The sequence below is a fragment of the Clinocottus analis genome, unplaced genomic scaffold, assembly GCF_023055335.1.
Source record: "Clinocottus analis isolate CAN_PGR_092001 unplaced genomic scaffold, fCliAna1.0.p SCAF_7, whole genome shotgun sequence".
Classification (NCBI taxonomy): Eukaryota; Metazoa; Chordata; class Actinopteri; order Perciformes; family Cottidae; genus Clinocottus; species Clinocottus analis.
Genome location: NW_027176229.1, coordinates 17192947 through 17209317, shown reverse-complemented (window position 1 = coordinate 17209317; position 16371 = coordinate 17192947). Strand labels below are relative to the sequence as shown.

General features: G+C 40.1%; 3 protein-coding genes across 7 annotated transcripts; 2 read left to right on the top strand and 1 right to left on the bottom strand.

Annotated features, from left to right (window-relative positions):
• Window positions 1-2035: 2035 nt before the first annotated feature.
• Window positions 2036-7326, bottom strand: LOC137805216 (kinesin-like protein KIF24). Its single transcript, XM_068605023.1, has 12 exons — window positions 7123-7326; window positions 6695-6750; window positions 6378-6540; window positions 5696-5793; window positions 5276-5491; window positions 4965-5034; window positions 3946-4067; window positions 3674-3779; window positions 3434-3505; window positions 3155-3264; window positions 2664-2875; window positions 2036-2100 (listed from the first exon to the last, which is right to left on the bottom strand). Exons 1-12 carry the CDS (start codon window positions 7324-7326, stop codon window positions 2036-2038), a joined length of 1494 nt encoding a protein of 497 aa, XP_068461124.1.
• Window positions 7327-9461: 2135 nt separating this feature from the next.
• LOC137805427 (Rieske domain-containing protein) lies at window positions 9462-12308 on the top strand. 5 transcript variants are annotated; one of them, XM_068605350.1, is made up of 4 exons: window positions 9462-9730; window positions 11081-11314; window positions 11508-11542; window positions 11743-12308. In XM_068605350.1, the coding sequence occupies exons 2-4, from the start codon at window positions 11098-11100 to the stop codon at window positions 12031-12033; spliced, it is 543 nt and encodes a 180-aa protein (XP_068461451.1). In that variant the 5' UTR covers window positions 9462-9730; window positions 11081-11097; the 3' UTR covers window positions 12034-12308. The 5 variants fall into 5 exon arrangements, with proteins under 5 accessions (XP_068461451.1, XP_068461449.1, XP_068461453.1 ...); XM_068605348.1 differs by having other exon boundaries at window positions 11078-11314; XM_068605352.1 differs by lacking the exon at window positions 9462-9730 and adding an exon at window positions 10068-10158.
• A 420-nt stretch (window positions 12309-12728) lies between these two features.
• On the top strand, window positions 12729-16172 carry gtf2h3 (general transcription factor IIH, polypeptide 3). Its single transcript, XM_068605346.1, has 13 exons — window positions 12729-13050; window positions 13190-13269; window positions 13370-13476; window positions 13830-13972; window positions 14192-14254; window positions 14548-14577; window positions 14662-14690; window positions 14775-14849; window positions 14949-15002; window positions 15087-15155; window positions 15235-15370; window positions 15489-15525; window positions 15660-16172. Exons 1-13 carry the CDS (start codon window positions 13041-13043, stop codon window positions 15727-15729), a joined length of 903 nt encoding a protein of 300 aa, XP_068461447.1. The 5' UTR covers window positions 12729-13040; the 3' UTR covers window positions 15730-16172.
• Window positions 16173-16371: the final 199 nt, after the last annotated feature.

Sequence of the window (16371 nt, the reverse complement as noted above, 5' to 3'; positions counted from 1 at the left end):
CAATATATTTAACACAGTTGGGTATTATCATAATTTGTACTTTGATTAATACTAGCAATGTCTCAGTATAATGTGCTCTGGTTTCTCAAATGCTCATTAAGAATGATTATAGAAAACACACGTTCCAGGTACTCACTGCTCGTGATCCAAATCTTCCAGTATAGACAGATTGTTGATGGATGAAATTTTGTGATTGCTCGCTCTCTCTTGACTATTTGATTCTATAGAAACATTTTGTGGGAGTGAAATGTTTGAGTTGCTCGGGTGATTTGAATCTACTATGTGACACTGCTTTGGCACTGTGTTCAAATGGCCCAAAACACTGTCTGACTGTGGTGTTGGATTGGAAAAAGCAAGTTTGCTGAGCATATAGCTTGCATATTCTGGTGGCACATGGGTGGCACCATTTGTCATTACATCGTGTAAGCCGGGTGAACTAGAGTTTCCAAACTGCTGCACAGCCGATGAGATGGACTGCATGACAGAAGTTTGTGTGGAACCACATTTAGAGGTTTTAAGTGGAGGTATGTAGGCTAGAACCTCAATAGCTGGCGAAGTTTGGGGTTTTTGATTGTTCTCTTGGTCCTGGAAAGAGATCAGCATAAGCTCAGGTATAGGAGGCTTCATCATACCTGGACAAGATTTAAAAAAAATCACATAATAGTTCTTAAGCACTAGTTAATCCACTCACAAACACACACATAAAGCACATTTACCTCTTCCACAATGGTCAGAGGTAGCTCAACACTTGCCTTTTATTTGCTCAGTGTGATTTGTAGCTGTCATGGAGTTAGAGATGAGAGGGCAGACGGTTTTTGCCTTTGGCAGCTCCAAAAAAGACGAACGAAATTCCAAGTCCTTGTCCATTACCATTTTCCTTGCCATCTCCTCATATGTGAGACATTCTTTTTCCCCATCCCTCCTGTCATCTTCTTCTCTTTCAATCTCAAGCAAACCCAGTGAGGCTTCTTTCTGTTCCCTTTGGAGGAATGAGGCTGTGGCGGTCTGTAGATCCACTTGATGCGAGGAGATGCTAATTGGGTCTATGGTGTAACTGAAAGAGTCTGCAGTCACTTCTTGAGGTAAAGCGCAACTTTTGGCTCTGACCTCTGGATGGTCGTGTACCATTGTGTAAGCTGGTATTTTACAACCACTCTGTGTTATGGGAGTAGTGAGAGGTACCGTGGCCGATTGAGAATTTGAAAAGTTTGTTCTATTGTTGTGAGCAGCAAACCCTGGTTGCTTATCTTTATAGCTGCTTAATGGCATTTCCTGTTGACCATTTTCCAATGGCATAGGTGCAGTATGTGAGGCGCATCTGGTATGTTTAAACTTAAGGGTGAGCTCACTGAGCTTATTAGGGGTCAGGAGTGCTTTGGTATGTTCCCAGGGTGGAGAGAGGGGTCGTTCTGCTGGAGCTCGTTGATGGGATGACTCAGCAGGAGGGAGGTTAAAGAGGCTGTTGCTGTCAATGTCGCTGTGGGTGGACGGTAAACTGTAGCCATTAACTTCTTCTTGCTTCTCAGTACTCCACACTTCATCAGCTTGGACATCTGAGGGATCTGTTTCTTCCCCACCCACTTCTCTGCTCTCTTCTGAGTCACAGTTGTACACCACTAAGGCCTCTACATCAGCTCGTATTGCACCTGTCATCCTGTTCGCCTGCTCTGTCTCTGATGTTGTAGCCCACCTCCTCTCTCTTCCTCCTTCTATCCCTGATGGCCTCCACGCTTCCCTTCTTACTCTTACATCTCCTCCCCCTGTTTCTTTCTGTGACGTCCTCGCATGTTTACCTTTGTCTTGTCCAAATACTGCCTCTGTTCCCTCCCTAAATACCATCAACTTTTTACCAACACCACCTGAGCCACCGTGACCAACCTCATACCTATTTTTACTGTAGCTTGGAGAAGTTTTAGTTTGTAAGCAAATGTCTCCGCCAGGAACGAAAGACAACTTTTCAGTGTTACAATCAGCCCTAACCTTAACCCTTGCTCTAGATGCATCTAAACTCTCTTCCAAACCATGTTGCATACGGTCAGAAACCGAGAAGCGGGAAGTGTTTTGGAGAGAAGAACAGGAAGATGGAGGGACAGAAGAAGCCTGATGAGAAGAGGAAAAAGATGGACATGCACAGGGTGCGAAGAGATGGACAGATGAAGAAGCTGATGAAGGCATAAACTGCTGCAGCTGCTGGTGATACTGTTTCAGATGCCTCTCCCTCTCCTTATTCCGTTCATCATCTTTTTGTATATCTCTTTCAAGTAGCCTTTCAACTTTAGTACTTGTTTCCACTTGTCTTCTTTGTTCTAGCCGTCTTCTTCCCTCCTTTCTTCCCTCTTTCAAAGTGCTTTGCTGATTCTCCATTTCTCTGTGGTTGAATCTAGATTCCTTCTGGACCTCACTCAAGAGAATCTGCTCATCTGTCGCATGTCCCAAGACCAGCCCTGCCATGACCTGTTTTTCACCATCTGAGTGGCCTATACTGTCAGTTACTCCATACCTTATTCTTATTCTACCTTCCCTCGCACCTGTTCTCTCCCTCGTATCACCTATTCCCAAACCTCTGACTGGTGTAATGTGTTCAAGTCCAATACTCATTCTTGCGCTTGAATGCGTTTCCTCTCCCAATCTGCTGTTTTTTGGGGTGGAGCAGAGAATTGAACCCTCTGTGGTCAATCTCGTGGTAGGTGAGGTGAGGCCAAAATTCTCTCTTTGTCGCCCTAGCTTTGGCTTTTTAGGGGGACTTTTTCCTCTGCTGACAACAATGTTGCCTGGGATGCTGCTGCTGCTGTTGGACCGGTTACTTTTGGAGGATTGTATTGTCTTGCTCCTTATTCCACCTCTCAGTCCTATTTGTCCCTTCAACTCCTTCACTCTATGAAAAAACACAATAAGCTGTATCACATTTTAAATAGCAGTCACAGATGATTGTCTCTACAGTCCTTGACACTAGAACATTTTTAAAAAAGGACTGTATAAAACAATGGGACCAAGATTAAAAAATTAACTTTGTATTTGATTGATTCTACTATTTTAAGTTTAGTTTCCACAATTTTAAGTAGGATGAATGGAATCCATTAGGACTCTAAGGAAAAACAACAACAAAAAATTTGCAGCAACAAATATCCCAAGCACACTAATTGTACCCACTCACCGGTCGGCGTATCTCAGTGTATTTAATGTATGTTCAGTTGCCAAGTGACCAGGTGAAATGTTGGCAATCATGCATGTCATTGAGTTTCCAACAAACGAATCTTTCAAAACCTAGAAAGGAGGAAATATAGTCCAAAACACAACAACAAAAACATTAAGCATGATATAAATACACATCGTATCACTAACACACACACACACACACACACACACACACACACACACACACACACACACACACACACACCAGAACAAATCAAAATGACAAGAGAATTAGTACCTGAGTAAGTTTGCTTTGTCTGAAAGGTGTATGCGACTGCTCTTGATCAAGGGACCGGATACATTCTTTAAGCTGAGAAAAAAACAACTTACAAATGAGAAAATGTGTAAAATCCTTCAATAACAATCTTCAATGTCTTTATGTGTGATCTCTGAAAGTGTGTCTGTGTGTGTGTGTGTGTGTGTGTGTGTGTGTGTGTGTGTGTGTGTGTGTGTGTGTGTGTGTGTGTGTGTGGCTTACAGCCAACAGACTCTGGTTGATCTCAGCTCCCTCCATACGACTCTGCCTATCTGGTTCTTTGGAATCTGATGCCCTCTCACTTCCTGCTAGGTCCACAAACCACATTCTGCAGGCAGAAACACCTTTTTTAGTAGTAGTCCAGTCATTTCTTACCAACACTAGTGGTCTCACCTGCTATACTATACAATAACACTAGTAGTGTTTTAAGTAGAAAAAGAAACATTCAGAAAATGGATAATAACCCTACAATAGAATACAGTGTTGTAACTCACCTACCAGCAATCTGCTGGTTCGTATCTTTCAGCTGAATCCGAAGCAAGGCATGGGAACGAGAGGAGAGAGGATTCACACCACTCATTCCTTGTGTGCGTTCTTCTGTACCCTGTGAAATCACCTTCAGGGCAATAAAGAATGCAGAAGGGAGACATCGGAAAGAGAGATCGTTCAATGTGGAAATCATAGAAATATTTAGTGAAATACAACAGTAATATATATATATATATATATATATATATATATATATATATATATATATATATATATATATATATATATATATATGCTTTTAAGTCCTTTATCAACTCTAGCTAGCACCTCAGGTTGTGTTCACATCCTCATAGATGCACCATCAGACTTTTGAGTACCTTGATTTGAAATATTACCCAAGAAGAGTAAAGTGTGATGTAAAGTATACTATTAAGTGTTTCTTGTGAAAACATAGACTTAAAAGGGACAGTGTGTGGGATTTGTTGGCATCTCGCGACATAGTTGCAGAATGCAATCAACTAAATACCCCTCTGCTCTCTCCCTCCTTTCCAAGATTCTGGAATTGAATGCAAAATCTTCCGAAGGCGTTGGACTCGCTCAGAGTCAATTCTTACAATGATAACACCTGCAATTGAAGTCAGAGGGAAGCTAGAAGTACCACTGTTTTGCACTCTGCGCATGATGTCACTGCTGTTTTTACAAGCATGTCACAAGATCTATGGTGGCCTAAGGGTAATGTAAAAACACGAAAGGATCTCTCTAGCTAGTGTTGGGTTTGTCTATTCTGGGCTACTGCAAAAACATGGCAGTGCAACACAGCGGACTCTGTGAAGAGGTCTTAATCCCTAAATATGAAGGGCTCAGTCTAATCTAACAAAAACACAATGATTCCTGGTCTCATGTGATTATACACTAATGAAAACATAGGTTTGCATATTATATTACATTTTGTAATCTAGCACTTGAATACACACTGTGGACAAGCGGATATTTGAAAGGGGGAAACCTCCAACAGTGAGCTGACTGAGTCCACTCTGGTATCACGCAGTCCAACAATGTGGACCACCTTATGTCCGTCCTCCCTGGCAAACAACCTAATGAAGAAAGAAATACAAAGAGGGAGAAGAAATCAAGAAAGAGAAAAATTAAGGTTTCTCATACTTCCAATTATTAAGAATTGGCTTTCTTTGATGATGATGTTACCAAAAATGTATCATGTCTATGGGAAAACTAGGACATCCGTTTTTGATCAATTGCTATATGGTTATCTTTTCATCTTTCTTCAAAAGTAACTCCACCTCAAAAATTCTTCCGCTCTTTTAACACAGCACAAACCTTTTTCTGTGGTCCAACAGGTCATACAGCTGACCACAGTAGATCTCAAAGAAACTGACATACACCAGCAAGGGTGAGCGCATGTGAGTGGTGGAGAGGTATGCAAAGATATCCAGGACTGCCAGTGCATACAACCCTGGTCTCAAAGGAGAACCCAACATGGTGTGAGTCTTCCCCGCACCTGTCTGGCCATATGCAAAGCAGGTGGCATTACCTCTAAGGACACACACAGAACAAACAAAACAAACAAATAAAGAAAAAAGCGAGAAAGCACAGATTTGTAGAAACATAACGTCAAAAAAGCATTTATTTCAAGCCCCGGAATCGACCAAATTGGACTTTAGTGCATTTGAAAAGAAAGGATAGTAGGTCAGCGGTTTGGATAATGGATGGATGGATAGTAGGTCAATGCTAACCTACCCACTAAGCATGTGCTGTACCAGAGGATATGCTGTTCTTTGATACACCTCCTCGTTGGAGCTCTTCTCCCCAAAAACCTGGTCAAAGTAGAACCTGTGCTGCAGGGACAAAAGACCAAGAGACAAGGCAATAATTAAACAAAACAACAGCGTGATGATACATGTCAAGGTGACCCTGCACACAATTCAGGTAGTTGATCATGAAGAACATGACTTAAAGTGGCAATGTCAGATTTTAATGTAAACAAATTAAGTTAAGTCACTTTCATCAAAGTAGATAACACAATGGTGTTAAAGCTTATGGCCAACTAATTAAAGTATTGCAATATTTACATATTTGCAATATTACCAACTGAGTGTCTTTGGCAACATTACTGTGAGTGAAAAATGCTGTTTCACAGTTTTTATGTATTGTATACACATAAGAAATGGAAGTATGCACACAAATCTGAAAATTTTATGTATCAATAAAAATGCTTCATACTGCTAAACTCTGAGCACACTTCTCTTGTTTTTACTCAAATGGAAAATCTAAGTCAACAAGATGGAAATCTTCAGGATGCCACTTTAACATCATCCCAGTGTGATGAGCATGTGTGTCTATTTGGAGACACTTCTACAGTATTGAAAAAACACAGCGTTAGACAAAACATTAACCCCAGTGTGTCCTCTTAAGACATTACCTGTAGTGTGTACTGTGAGAGATCCACAGCTTCTTTACTTTCATGGACAATCACACACTCTCCATTCTGAGTTGTTACAACATCGGCCTCTCCTCTTCTGAACTCTGTGTGAGTCAGAGGTCTTTTCCTCAGACACACACTGATCCGTTGCCCCCCATGTTGCCTGCAACACACACACACACACACGCACACGCACACACACACACACACACACACACACACACACACACACACACACACACACACAAAGAAAAGCTCATATGCAAAAAAAAAGACACAACAACATAAAGAATGCAACACAAACCACTGCCACTTACTTTTTGTTTGGAGCAGGGGAACTCAGTGGTAGTCCATAGTTGTAGCCAGCTGTTCTCTTTGATTCATAAACAGGTGTTGGCTTAGCCATGTGTTCAGTAGTTATGTTACTGTTTGTTTCGGAATAGAGTTTTTCCTTCCTAGAGATTCCTTTTCTAACTTTGTGCACAAGTTTGTTGCTAAACCTACTATGGAAATCTGGCCTGTGGTTGTTTTTCCCTTTGCAGCCTCTTCCGGTGTCAAGCTGGACAGATATGGCAACTCCTTTTCCCTGATCTGGCATATTATTTCTATGACTTGAACAGCCATGAATAGTATCTTTTGGACAAGAAAATAGCTTCAGATGATGATCTATGGTTTCACAATTGCAATCAAGCCGCCTGCAAACGTGTGGCGGTTTAGAAAAACGTGTTGCATTTTGCTTACTCACAGTGGCCCATTCATCGTCATCAGGATCTACACAACCATCAAAGCTACTCTCTGCTTCAGGATAGCCTTCCTCACCACCATCAGCATCATAATCTGTACCATCATCTTCATATTCAAGGTCAAGAGCTTTAACCATTTGGACCAGATGGAAAAGCCGAGTTCTGTCCTCCATGGAGCGGATCCCCAGGTCGGGATAGTCCTCCATAGTCAGCACCAAAAGGTGGGCTGCACGATGAACACCCCTCGAGGTAAACCTGAAGGACAGGAAACAAAGGAAGCTAGATGGTCTGAGGACGGTTCAGGACAATTGTGAGTTTGGAGGTGATGTGAGTTAGATTACCTGGCATAATGACTTTGTAGCCCGACAGCCCTCAGACACTCATAGAGGCAAAGTGGCATTTCCACCCCTTCCTTTTATCTCTTTTTTGTCTTTTACTTCTCTCCACTCATACCCTGGCAGTGGCAGACATGTTGCTTTAGTCTCTTTGTCGGTTGGTCACACAAGTCAAAAGCATGCAAGAAATGACTGTAGGTTACAACTGGAGTAATAATATAACAGGCTGAACATACAGAAATAAACTCACAACAACTACAAACTTGAATCGCCACTACGCTCCCGACACTGCTTTTTTCGCTTGCTATTTTCTCTCCCTCAGTGACTCCGGTCAGAGACTGATGGCCAATAGTCTGGTCGGTCACTGCGTCTTTACTACTACGCTGCACAGTTGTGGTGTCAAGCAAAGCACACAACACTGGTATGATGCTGAAATTTGACACTTTGTCTGTATGGAGCCAAGGCAGCACAGCGCAACCATGTCACACATTTTTGTGCCTCAGCAAATATGGTAAATATAGCAGACACAGACTTGCAACTGTTGCTTCATCGGCTTCTAAAGTAGATTGGCTGGCAGCAGCGATAGTCCTGCCATGTGTCACTTGAATGTCATCCTCTTCATATGCATGCATTAAGTGACAGAGCTGTGCATTGCTGTGAAACAGTACATCAGGCCAACTCATCGCCCTCCTTGAGGTCTTTATTTTCTTCGGGGTGTGCCACAAGCATTACAGCAAACACTTGTTGGGATTTAGGTGTCAGCAACTGTTAATTCTGCAAATCAAATTACAAGAAGACACCCACAGAGCAGTATACATTACACAAGGCCATCTTAGCCATAAAGCATGCAGTCAAGGGGGAGTGGGTTGTTGCCCTCTGGACATAGCAGGCATGGTTTGTTATTACAACAAGCCCAAACTTCCAAATAAAAGGAAAATGTTATTGTGGTTTTTACATTGTTGTAAAATGAAAATTCACATCCTACAATATTAGACAATGAAATGCTGTGCTTTAAGAATAGTTATGTGTGAAATGACAACCTGTAAAGCTGATATGTTTATCCAAATGGCAAAAATAAAGGAAACGTACCTGATTCCCTCCATACTCTGAAGCAACCATTGACAAATGAATGAACACGACGGTTTATCTGAACAAGCACGAACTGACAACATGCATAATTTTTTCATAAAGTTGGGAGCGTGAGTAGTGTCACTACTTCCGTACACAAACGTGGGTCTCCGTAGCGACGAAAAATGGTTTGATGCGGGCGCGTGGGTTTAGAGCTCAGACCCTGCCAGACAGCTGTGATAGCAGATGTACAGGAGCAGAAGTTAGAATACGAAATTATATATGATTTAAATGCAGAATTTTAGAAGGACGGTCGGTCAAATTACGGTCCCTTCAGCATGAGAGATAATCCCTAAGAGGGTTTAATGCCCACCAACAAACCTGCTAAGACAAAAAGCCTTCTCAGATTTACCCCGCTGATTCACAGACTCTATGGAGAGCTGAGCAAATGCTCATAGACATGCATTTTCTGGATTTCTTGATTATTGTTGTTATCTATTCTATTTTGAACATTCTTAAAATAGAATGATGTATAGAGAATGGTACATTACAATACAATACATTTTTAAGATGGAAATTTGGTTATAGATATAGAGCTAGTACGATACTAATAGAAGTATTCTTCAATTGCAGTTTTATTTGTTGTATTATCTATCTTCATAATTTACTCTCATTGGTCCCTACGGTTACACTACGGTTTACCAATACACTATATTGGTAAACTTTATATGCCTACCATATAAACTGTACATTACAGCCTATACCTCACCAGCGAATGCATACTTGCACACTTTGTGTATTCTTAGCACACTCTCTGGAGGAAATGTAGTTCAACAGTGTTAAATCAAAAAAGGGAAGGACACCAGGGAATCTGATTCATGAGACCACGTTTCACTGGGGACAACATTGGAAGTTACACACAACATTGGCTCTGCCTTTACTCTGACACATGGCTCACTAGAAACGCTGCCGACGTTTGGTTTGCATTTTGTACCTTGATACATGTCCAAACATTTTTTATATTTAATGCGGATACAGCAGTAGGACATTTATTCGTGTGTGTAACTTTAGCGTGAAAAAGGCGCATATCCGGCTTAGAACATGGAGCCAAATCCTCCAGACCCATCCCGCGAGGAGGGCTGCCACTGAAACGACTGTCACTGCAGACAGTCGGGGTGTCAGAGATGTAAACTGGCAACGTTCAAAGGTAATGAGATTTAACTTTGCCTTGCATTGAATGGTTACTTAATTATTAATGAAAGAAGCGCATTAAAGAGGAAACTACTCATGTATTGCTTAAAGTTTGTGGATTTTCCCATTCTGTTTTTCTTATCATTTCAATCACAATCTGATTTCAATCACTTTCTGATAATTTAAGGGTTGCTGTTTGTAAATTATTACCCTTAAGAAATCTATTGAACTGTCATTGTGTTTCTTTCTCCTTCTGAACTTTTTAAATAAAAAAAACAGGCATGAAAATCCCCCACCTTTCGGCGAAATTCGCCGTTTTGAACCCAAAATAGGTGACCTACGTGAATCGTGTAGATTCGATGAGGTTTTTTGGGGGAGGGAGGGGCGGTAGTGTTCAGTGAACTGCGAACAGATGCACCTGCCAGAAGGGAGCGCGAGTGCATGGTAATATAATATTTTATGGTACTGTATATCTAAGTTAAGTTACCCAGAAGCTCTGTTGACATAGACCTAGTTAACGTTAGCTACAGCTTGATGAATTGAGTCATTGAACACAGCAGGAGAGAACGCGACGTTCGCCAGCTAGCTAACGCTCCGGTGGAAAGTTAATAGCTAACGTTTCCGTTAATTAGGAGGTTGATTCTGAGGTGAGGGGACTGAGGTGACCAGACGTCCGGATTTAGGCCGGACAGTCCGGATGTTTAATGCCCTGTCCGGCGTCCGGCGCAGCATCAAGTCGGACGCGTATTTGTCCTCCTTTTTGGAGCCGCGCCAGCGTTTCTGTGATTGGACTGTGAGACGCGGAGAAAAGTTGATGTTATCATCTTCATAAAGAGAACATCTTTGATGTGTCGCGTCTTGGCCAATCAGCGTTAAGATGTTTCCAGCGGCCGTTTCTCAAAACGGGATCTTCTCTGTATTTGCCAAGAAAAGTGCGACATGACATTGGAAAGCTTCGCTTAGCGTTCAGAATCCGTTGGAATTGCATCCCGTTTGTATATTACATTCTGTCGCCTGCGACAGGTTCCGTACTAAGGGTTAACTAATAATTTAAGATTAGAACAGCGGGGGATTTTATGATTATTTATGTAATATATAATGTCCTCACCGTTTTCACCCCTGACCCGTTTTCATGCCTAAAAAAAACTTATTGTAGAACCGATTGGGATTCAAAAGTCAGCATCTTAACTCAGTGCAGTGACAGATATAATATTTGGACAAACACAAAAGCTGTGTATTGTTATTTTCATATTATACGTTGAATAGGTTTCGGCATAAAACTATGCATGACTATCTATTTAGCTATTAATCATGTCCTCACAACTATTTTAATAATATAAATAAACTATATTCTTTTTCATAGCAGAACACGTCCTGATCGGCATGTCTTCTGAGGAGGAAACCTCTCAGAACTCCTCTTCTTCCTCCACTCTCCCTTCCTCTTCCACTGCCTCCTCCTCTCCGCCTGCCTCCCACTTCATCGGGAAGAAAGAGGACATTGTCATGGCTGGGCGCGTGACGAAGAGGGTGAATGGATGCAGAGATATATTGGTTCTGTACCACCAGGGGCAGCTTCATGCAATGGACCTACGCTGCTACCGTAAGCTCTGTGTGTTGATAAATGCAGAAAACTACATTAGTGCAGCCCGCCCTTACATTTATTTGTTTTCCTGTTGAAACATTTAGAAAGATGATGCCATTTATTGTCCTATTATATTCATAGTGTGGAATTTACTTTCCGCAATGGCTCATTGCACCGAGGCCTATAGTAACACTTGTTTTTCCACTGACAGATTCAGGTGGTGCATTACAGTATGGAGACATTGAGGTAAGATATATATATATTATTTAAATTGCAGTAAAGTAGCTATTTAATGTTCATAATATTTGCTGTCAGTTTGTTGCAATGCCCTTGTTCAAGCATTGCTGTGTAAGAATAAATATATTTTAAAAGTTTTCTCATAAGACTTCCTCTATAGCTGCGACAGTCTTATCTCTCTAATCACCTTCATGCTGTGCCAACATCAGGAGTTTAATGGGCGGCTGTGTATTGTGTGTCCGTGGCACAAGTACAAGATCACACTAGCAGAAGGGGAAGGGCTTTACCAAGCTGTGGAAGATCCTTCAGCCCAGCCCATGAGAACACACTGGCGCTCCAAAGGTGTCAAACAGAGGATTCACAAAGTCACAGAGGTCAACGGGAATGTATACGTCACACTGAACAACTCTTGTGAAGCCATCGAGTCAGATGTTTACCAGACTGAAAGATATATTAATGACTTACTCAAGTCCGGGCCCAAACCCATGGCCAAGAAATAACCGGACACTCAATTATTGTTTTAGAGTTGATTGATTACTGAACCTGAAATATTTCAAGGACAATGTAAGACGTTTTCTTGTATTTTATTGGAAAGCATTTCAAACCTTCAAAATCTGTTTGTAACGCCTGGTTTTGCAGTTATTTGACACAGAAGTTGGTTTTCTACAGAATTCTAGTTATTAAATAATTAAAAAATATATTTTTGGTAGACCAGAAGGATGATTATTTTTAATTCCTATTGTGACTGTAAATTATAAAAGACCTGTTATTATGATTCCATTGTGTCAATTGTCATTATATACACAGCTAAGTACTCCTGAACATCAACAACACAAGTCTAGAATTATAGATAATTACTTTGCTGATTTTACAACCAAAACATCAGATCAGCTTGTTGGTATATATGAAACTACCCAACAGTACATTATCATCTGAATGAGCTCCAACTTGACCAACTACGGTAGTAAAAGGCAACTTCCACATCATTGTTTTAGTAACTACAATCCAATGATGAATATTACTAGCACAGTGGTTGTTGTCAACAGTACAAACACTTAAGTACATTTTGCTGATAATACTGTTATTTTACTGACCCCAGAGTTTCAATGCAGGATGTTTTTTTTTACTTGTAGTTGAGTATTATATTTCTACTCTTTCTTACATAAGATACCTGAATACTTACTCTGATCAGTTCTAATCTGGTAAAACGGATTGTTGTGTATTTACGGCAAACAGAGGCTAGATGGCAGCAGTGCGCCGTGCGGCACCATTATTGAAGGCAGAAGAAGAGCAACATAGCAGTAGCAAGCTAACGTGGCTTCATTTTCACAAATGCCAGTTTTTACTGACATATACACATATACAGATTATCCAGACCTCGAAACGGTCATTATTTTTCGGATAGTGTTTACAATTACAATTTAAAGATGGAAGCTAACAGAAGATGAAGCTCCAGGAGAACAGCAGTTATCACTTTTTGGTCACTGGTTTCATGTAACTTGCTGTAATGGCATCAGGTATGTCTAGCTTTAGTCATATTGATGCAGATAATAAAGTTATTTCACAGTGTTGTAACGTTACAGTTGTAGAGAGGATCTGGTTAGCTTTTTTTAAATTGTGTTGCATTGTGTTAACTTGTTTCCAACATTTCCTCAGAGGAAGAAATCAATCTGCTGGTCATCGTTGTGGATGTGAATCCGATATGGTGGGGGCAGCAGGCTCAGCGTGCGACAGAGGTAGGACGATGAAGTCTTGTTGGTTGGTTTTTAAATTGTAGGTTTTTAAATGTGGCTGCGGCTAAACGGCACCGTCCACTGTCTTCTTGTCTCCGCCCAGCTCACCTTGTCCAAGTGTCTGGATGCAGTCATGGTGTTGGGCAACTCCCACATGGCCATGGCCAGGACCAACAAGCTGGCTGTCATCGCCAGCCACTGTGAAGACAGGTAATTCTTTGGTTGAAGTATATTAGGGAGAGGCGTAATGTATCATTTACTTCACTACATTTACTTGAAAGCTACAGTCTGTGGTTCCTTTTTTTTTTTGAACATGAAAACGGATAAAAAGCTCATGAATAAAACTTTGGTTTGTTTTCATGGCGCCTCACACAAAAACAAGCATAGTTGGGGCCCCTTGTCACAGTCTAGATATCTCCAAAGAGGTCATCTTTACACTTCTCACATGGTTTCATGTCAATATTAATTTTATCTGATATTTCACCAAAGCTGAGTGTCTTGAATGTAATGCTTTGCTCTGGTCTCGGCTGATGTGCACGTCTACCTAACTTACTTTGTTTCAGTCACTTCCTGTATCCCAGTAAGAGCTGGAGAATGGGGGACAGCAGTGGGGATGATGCATCCTCCAGTGGTGATGGAAAATATGAACTCCTATCAGTCGCCAATAACTTTATTGCTGAAGAGATCAGGAAAGTTATGTCAAAAAGTAAGTACAAGTCTTTTTCTTTGTGGGTAAAATGTAAATGAACTCTAAATGAACAGACCAGTATATTTAAGCACATGGGCTTTCTCAACATGCAAACAAGTTTGGTAGCTGTCTTTGCAGTTAATGTGTTGTATTTCTCACTTTATTTTCATGTGTTTTCTGACACTGTCGACGGTGAGTGCCTCTTTAAAAGTGACAATGTGTCTTATGTGATTACAGCTGAAGTGAGCGGAAATTCAACGGATACCTTGTTGGCTGGAACTCTTGCCAAAGCTCTCTGCTGTATCCTTTTAATAAAAAAAACACGATTTACAGTTTTGTCATTTATGACATCAATTGGACTTTTTCCAGATGATCATAATAATAATAATCAAAGTGAGAAACACAGGAATAAATTCCCACAAACTAATTACTGCACAGAAGTGTAAATGTTAAAGATTAAGTAGTGTTTTTCTATGTTAAGACTTTCTACTTCAAATTCATGCACATTATTTTTCCTATTTTTCTTTCTGTACACAACAATGAACTTGGATAATGGAGATGTTTAGCAAATTCCTTAATCCTTTATTATTCAGATATTAACAGGGTCTCAAAAGAATTTGAAGGTAATTAAATGGGTTTATTAAGCTTAATAATACTCATCAATGGGTTCATTCAATACTAATTATCGTTACCTTTTCTGTTTTTAGTTGGACATGAAATAAAATCAAGAATATTGGTGAGCGCTGAATGGCCAAATTTTATTAGTACTTTTGTTTTATTTCATGACTTTAAACACAGCCCCTTTTATTTTTTTGGTTAGGTTATAAAAGCAGCTGAGGACTGTGCCCGCCAGTATATGAACTTCATGAACGTCATTTTTGCTGCCCAAAAACAGGTACAATCCTTGATGTTGTTTGTGTTTTCTGTCCTGTTTACCTTTTCAGTCATTTGTATATATCAATTATTTTAAATACATTTTTGTATTTTAAAACAGAACATCCTGATCGATGCCTGTGTGTTGGACTCGGACTCAGGTCTCCTTCAGCAGGTATATATTTATGACTTTGTTAGGACATAGGACTACAACTTGTACCCAGGTTTTCTTTTTACCTTTTAGATATTTGTTTTGTAGGCTTGCGATATCACTGGAGGATTGTACCTCAAGATACCACAGAAGGTTGCCCTGGCACAATACCTTTTGGTGAGAGTGCAGTACAGATTTGCACATTTCGTAACAAAAAAAAGGCTGCTGTGTGTTGATGATGGTGTTTTCTGGCCAGTGGGTGTTCCTGCCTGACTCTGAGCAGCGTTCCCAGCTCGTGCTGCCGCCGCCCGCACACGTGGACTACAGAGCAGCATGTTTCTGCCACCGCAACCTCATTGAGATTGGTTATGTGTGCTCAGTTTGTCTGTCAAGTAAGCTTGTTTTCCAGTTAATGAAACAAATACATGACCTCTGTCTTTATTACTGGCAAAATCTGCAGTTACAGTATGTTTTTGTGGTGATGCTTTGTTCTGTCTTTTCTTATTTAAGTATTCTGCAACTTCAGCCCCATATGCACAACTTGCGAGTAAGTCTCTGAAATAATATATACTGTCTAAGGCAGAAATATTTAACACTGTTACATACTAAACATAAGAAATTATACAACTTGATTTCATCTTCACATTGTATTAACATGATATAAAATAATTTATTTTTCAGGACTGCCTTCAAAATCCAACTACCACAGATGGTCAAGCCCAAAAAGAAAAAACTCAAGCAATCTACTTGATTTTTTGTTAATATTACACTAATGTAGATTTAGTTTCCTTTTGAGATGAGCAGATTCTAACATTTGGTTTCGTTTGTTTAGTATATGTTTGTAACAAACTTCAGTGACATTCTGATCTTCCCTTTTAGGTAGTTGAATCACGTGAACATGTTGCCTGTCTTTACGTACAGAAGCCGATTACTCAACTTAACTACTATCATTTCAAGAGATTCAAGTTCATCTCAACCTGTCAAATCTTTCTTCTTTTCAGAAAGGTTTTCCAGAAAGGTTTGGTCAACATATGCAACATGCACTCAACATAGTCTTAATTTATCTGGAGTGTTTTGTTCATATTGATAGAAACAATTAGTACACAAGTTTGGTTAGAACAGATAATTCCCTGATCCTAATTTAAAATGGAGTTATTGTGTTTTATGGCATATTTGTGATGTACATTTTTATATAATTAAAATAAAATTGTAAAAAATAAAAAAAATCTTCGAAATGTTTGCCGCACATTTTTTGTTGCCTTTTTCATTGAATTATATATTATTATTATTATGTATGGACCTTTCAACAGACCTAGCTGTGCAGATTCAATCTTTGTGTCTTAACTGAATCAATTATGTTTTGAGATTAAAACATTTTAAAGAGTTCAGTTGA

Coding starts and splice junctions, on each gene's coding strand:
- LOC137805216 (XM_068605023.1), bottom strand. CDS start 7,326: ATGGAGGACTATCCCGACCTGGGGATCCGCTCCATGGAGGACAGAACT. Junction 5,035..5,275: donor CTGTTGGACCACAGAAAAAG/GTTTGTGCTGTG, acceptor TTTCTTCATTAG/GTTGTTTGCCAGGGAGGACG. Junction 2,876..3,154: donor ACACTGAGATACGCCGACCG/GTGAGTGGGTAC, acceptor GTTTTTTCATAG/AGTGAAGGAGTTGAAGGGAC.
- LOC137805427 (XM_068605350.1), top strand. CDS start 11,098: ATGTCTTCTGAGGAGGAAACCTCTCAGAACTCCTCTTCTTCCTCCACT. Junction 11,315..11,507: donor AATGGACCTACGCTGCTACC/GTAAGCTCTGTG, acceptor TTCCACTGACAG/ATTCAGGTGGTGCATTACAG. Junction 11,543..11,742: donor TACAGTATGGAGACATTGAG/GTAAGATATATA, acceptor TGCCAACATCAG/GAGTTTAATGGGCGGCTGTG.
- gtf2h3 (XM_068605346.1), top strand. Junction 13,973..14,191: donor CAGGAAAGTTATGTCAAAAA/GTAAGTACAAGT, acceptor ATGTGATTACAG/CTGAAGTGAGCGGAAATTCA. Junction 15,003..15,086: donor ACTCAGGTCTCCTTCAGCAG/GTATATATTTAT, acceptor TTTGTTTTGTAG/GCTTGCGATATCACTGGAGG.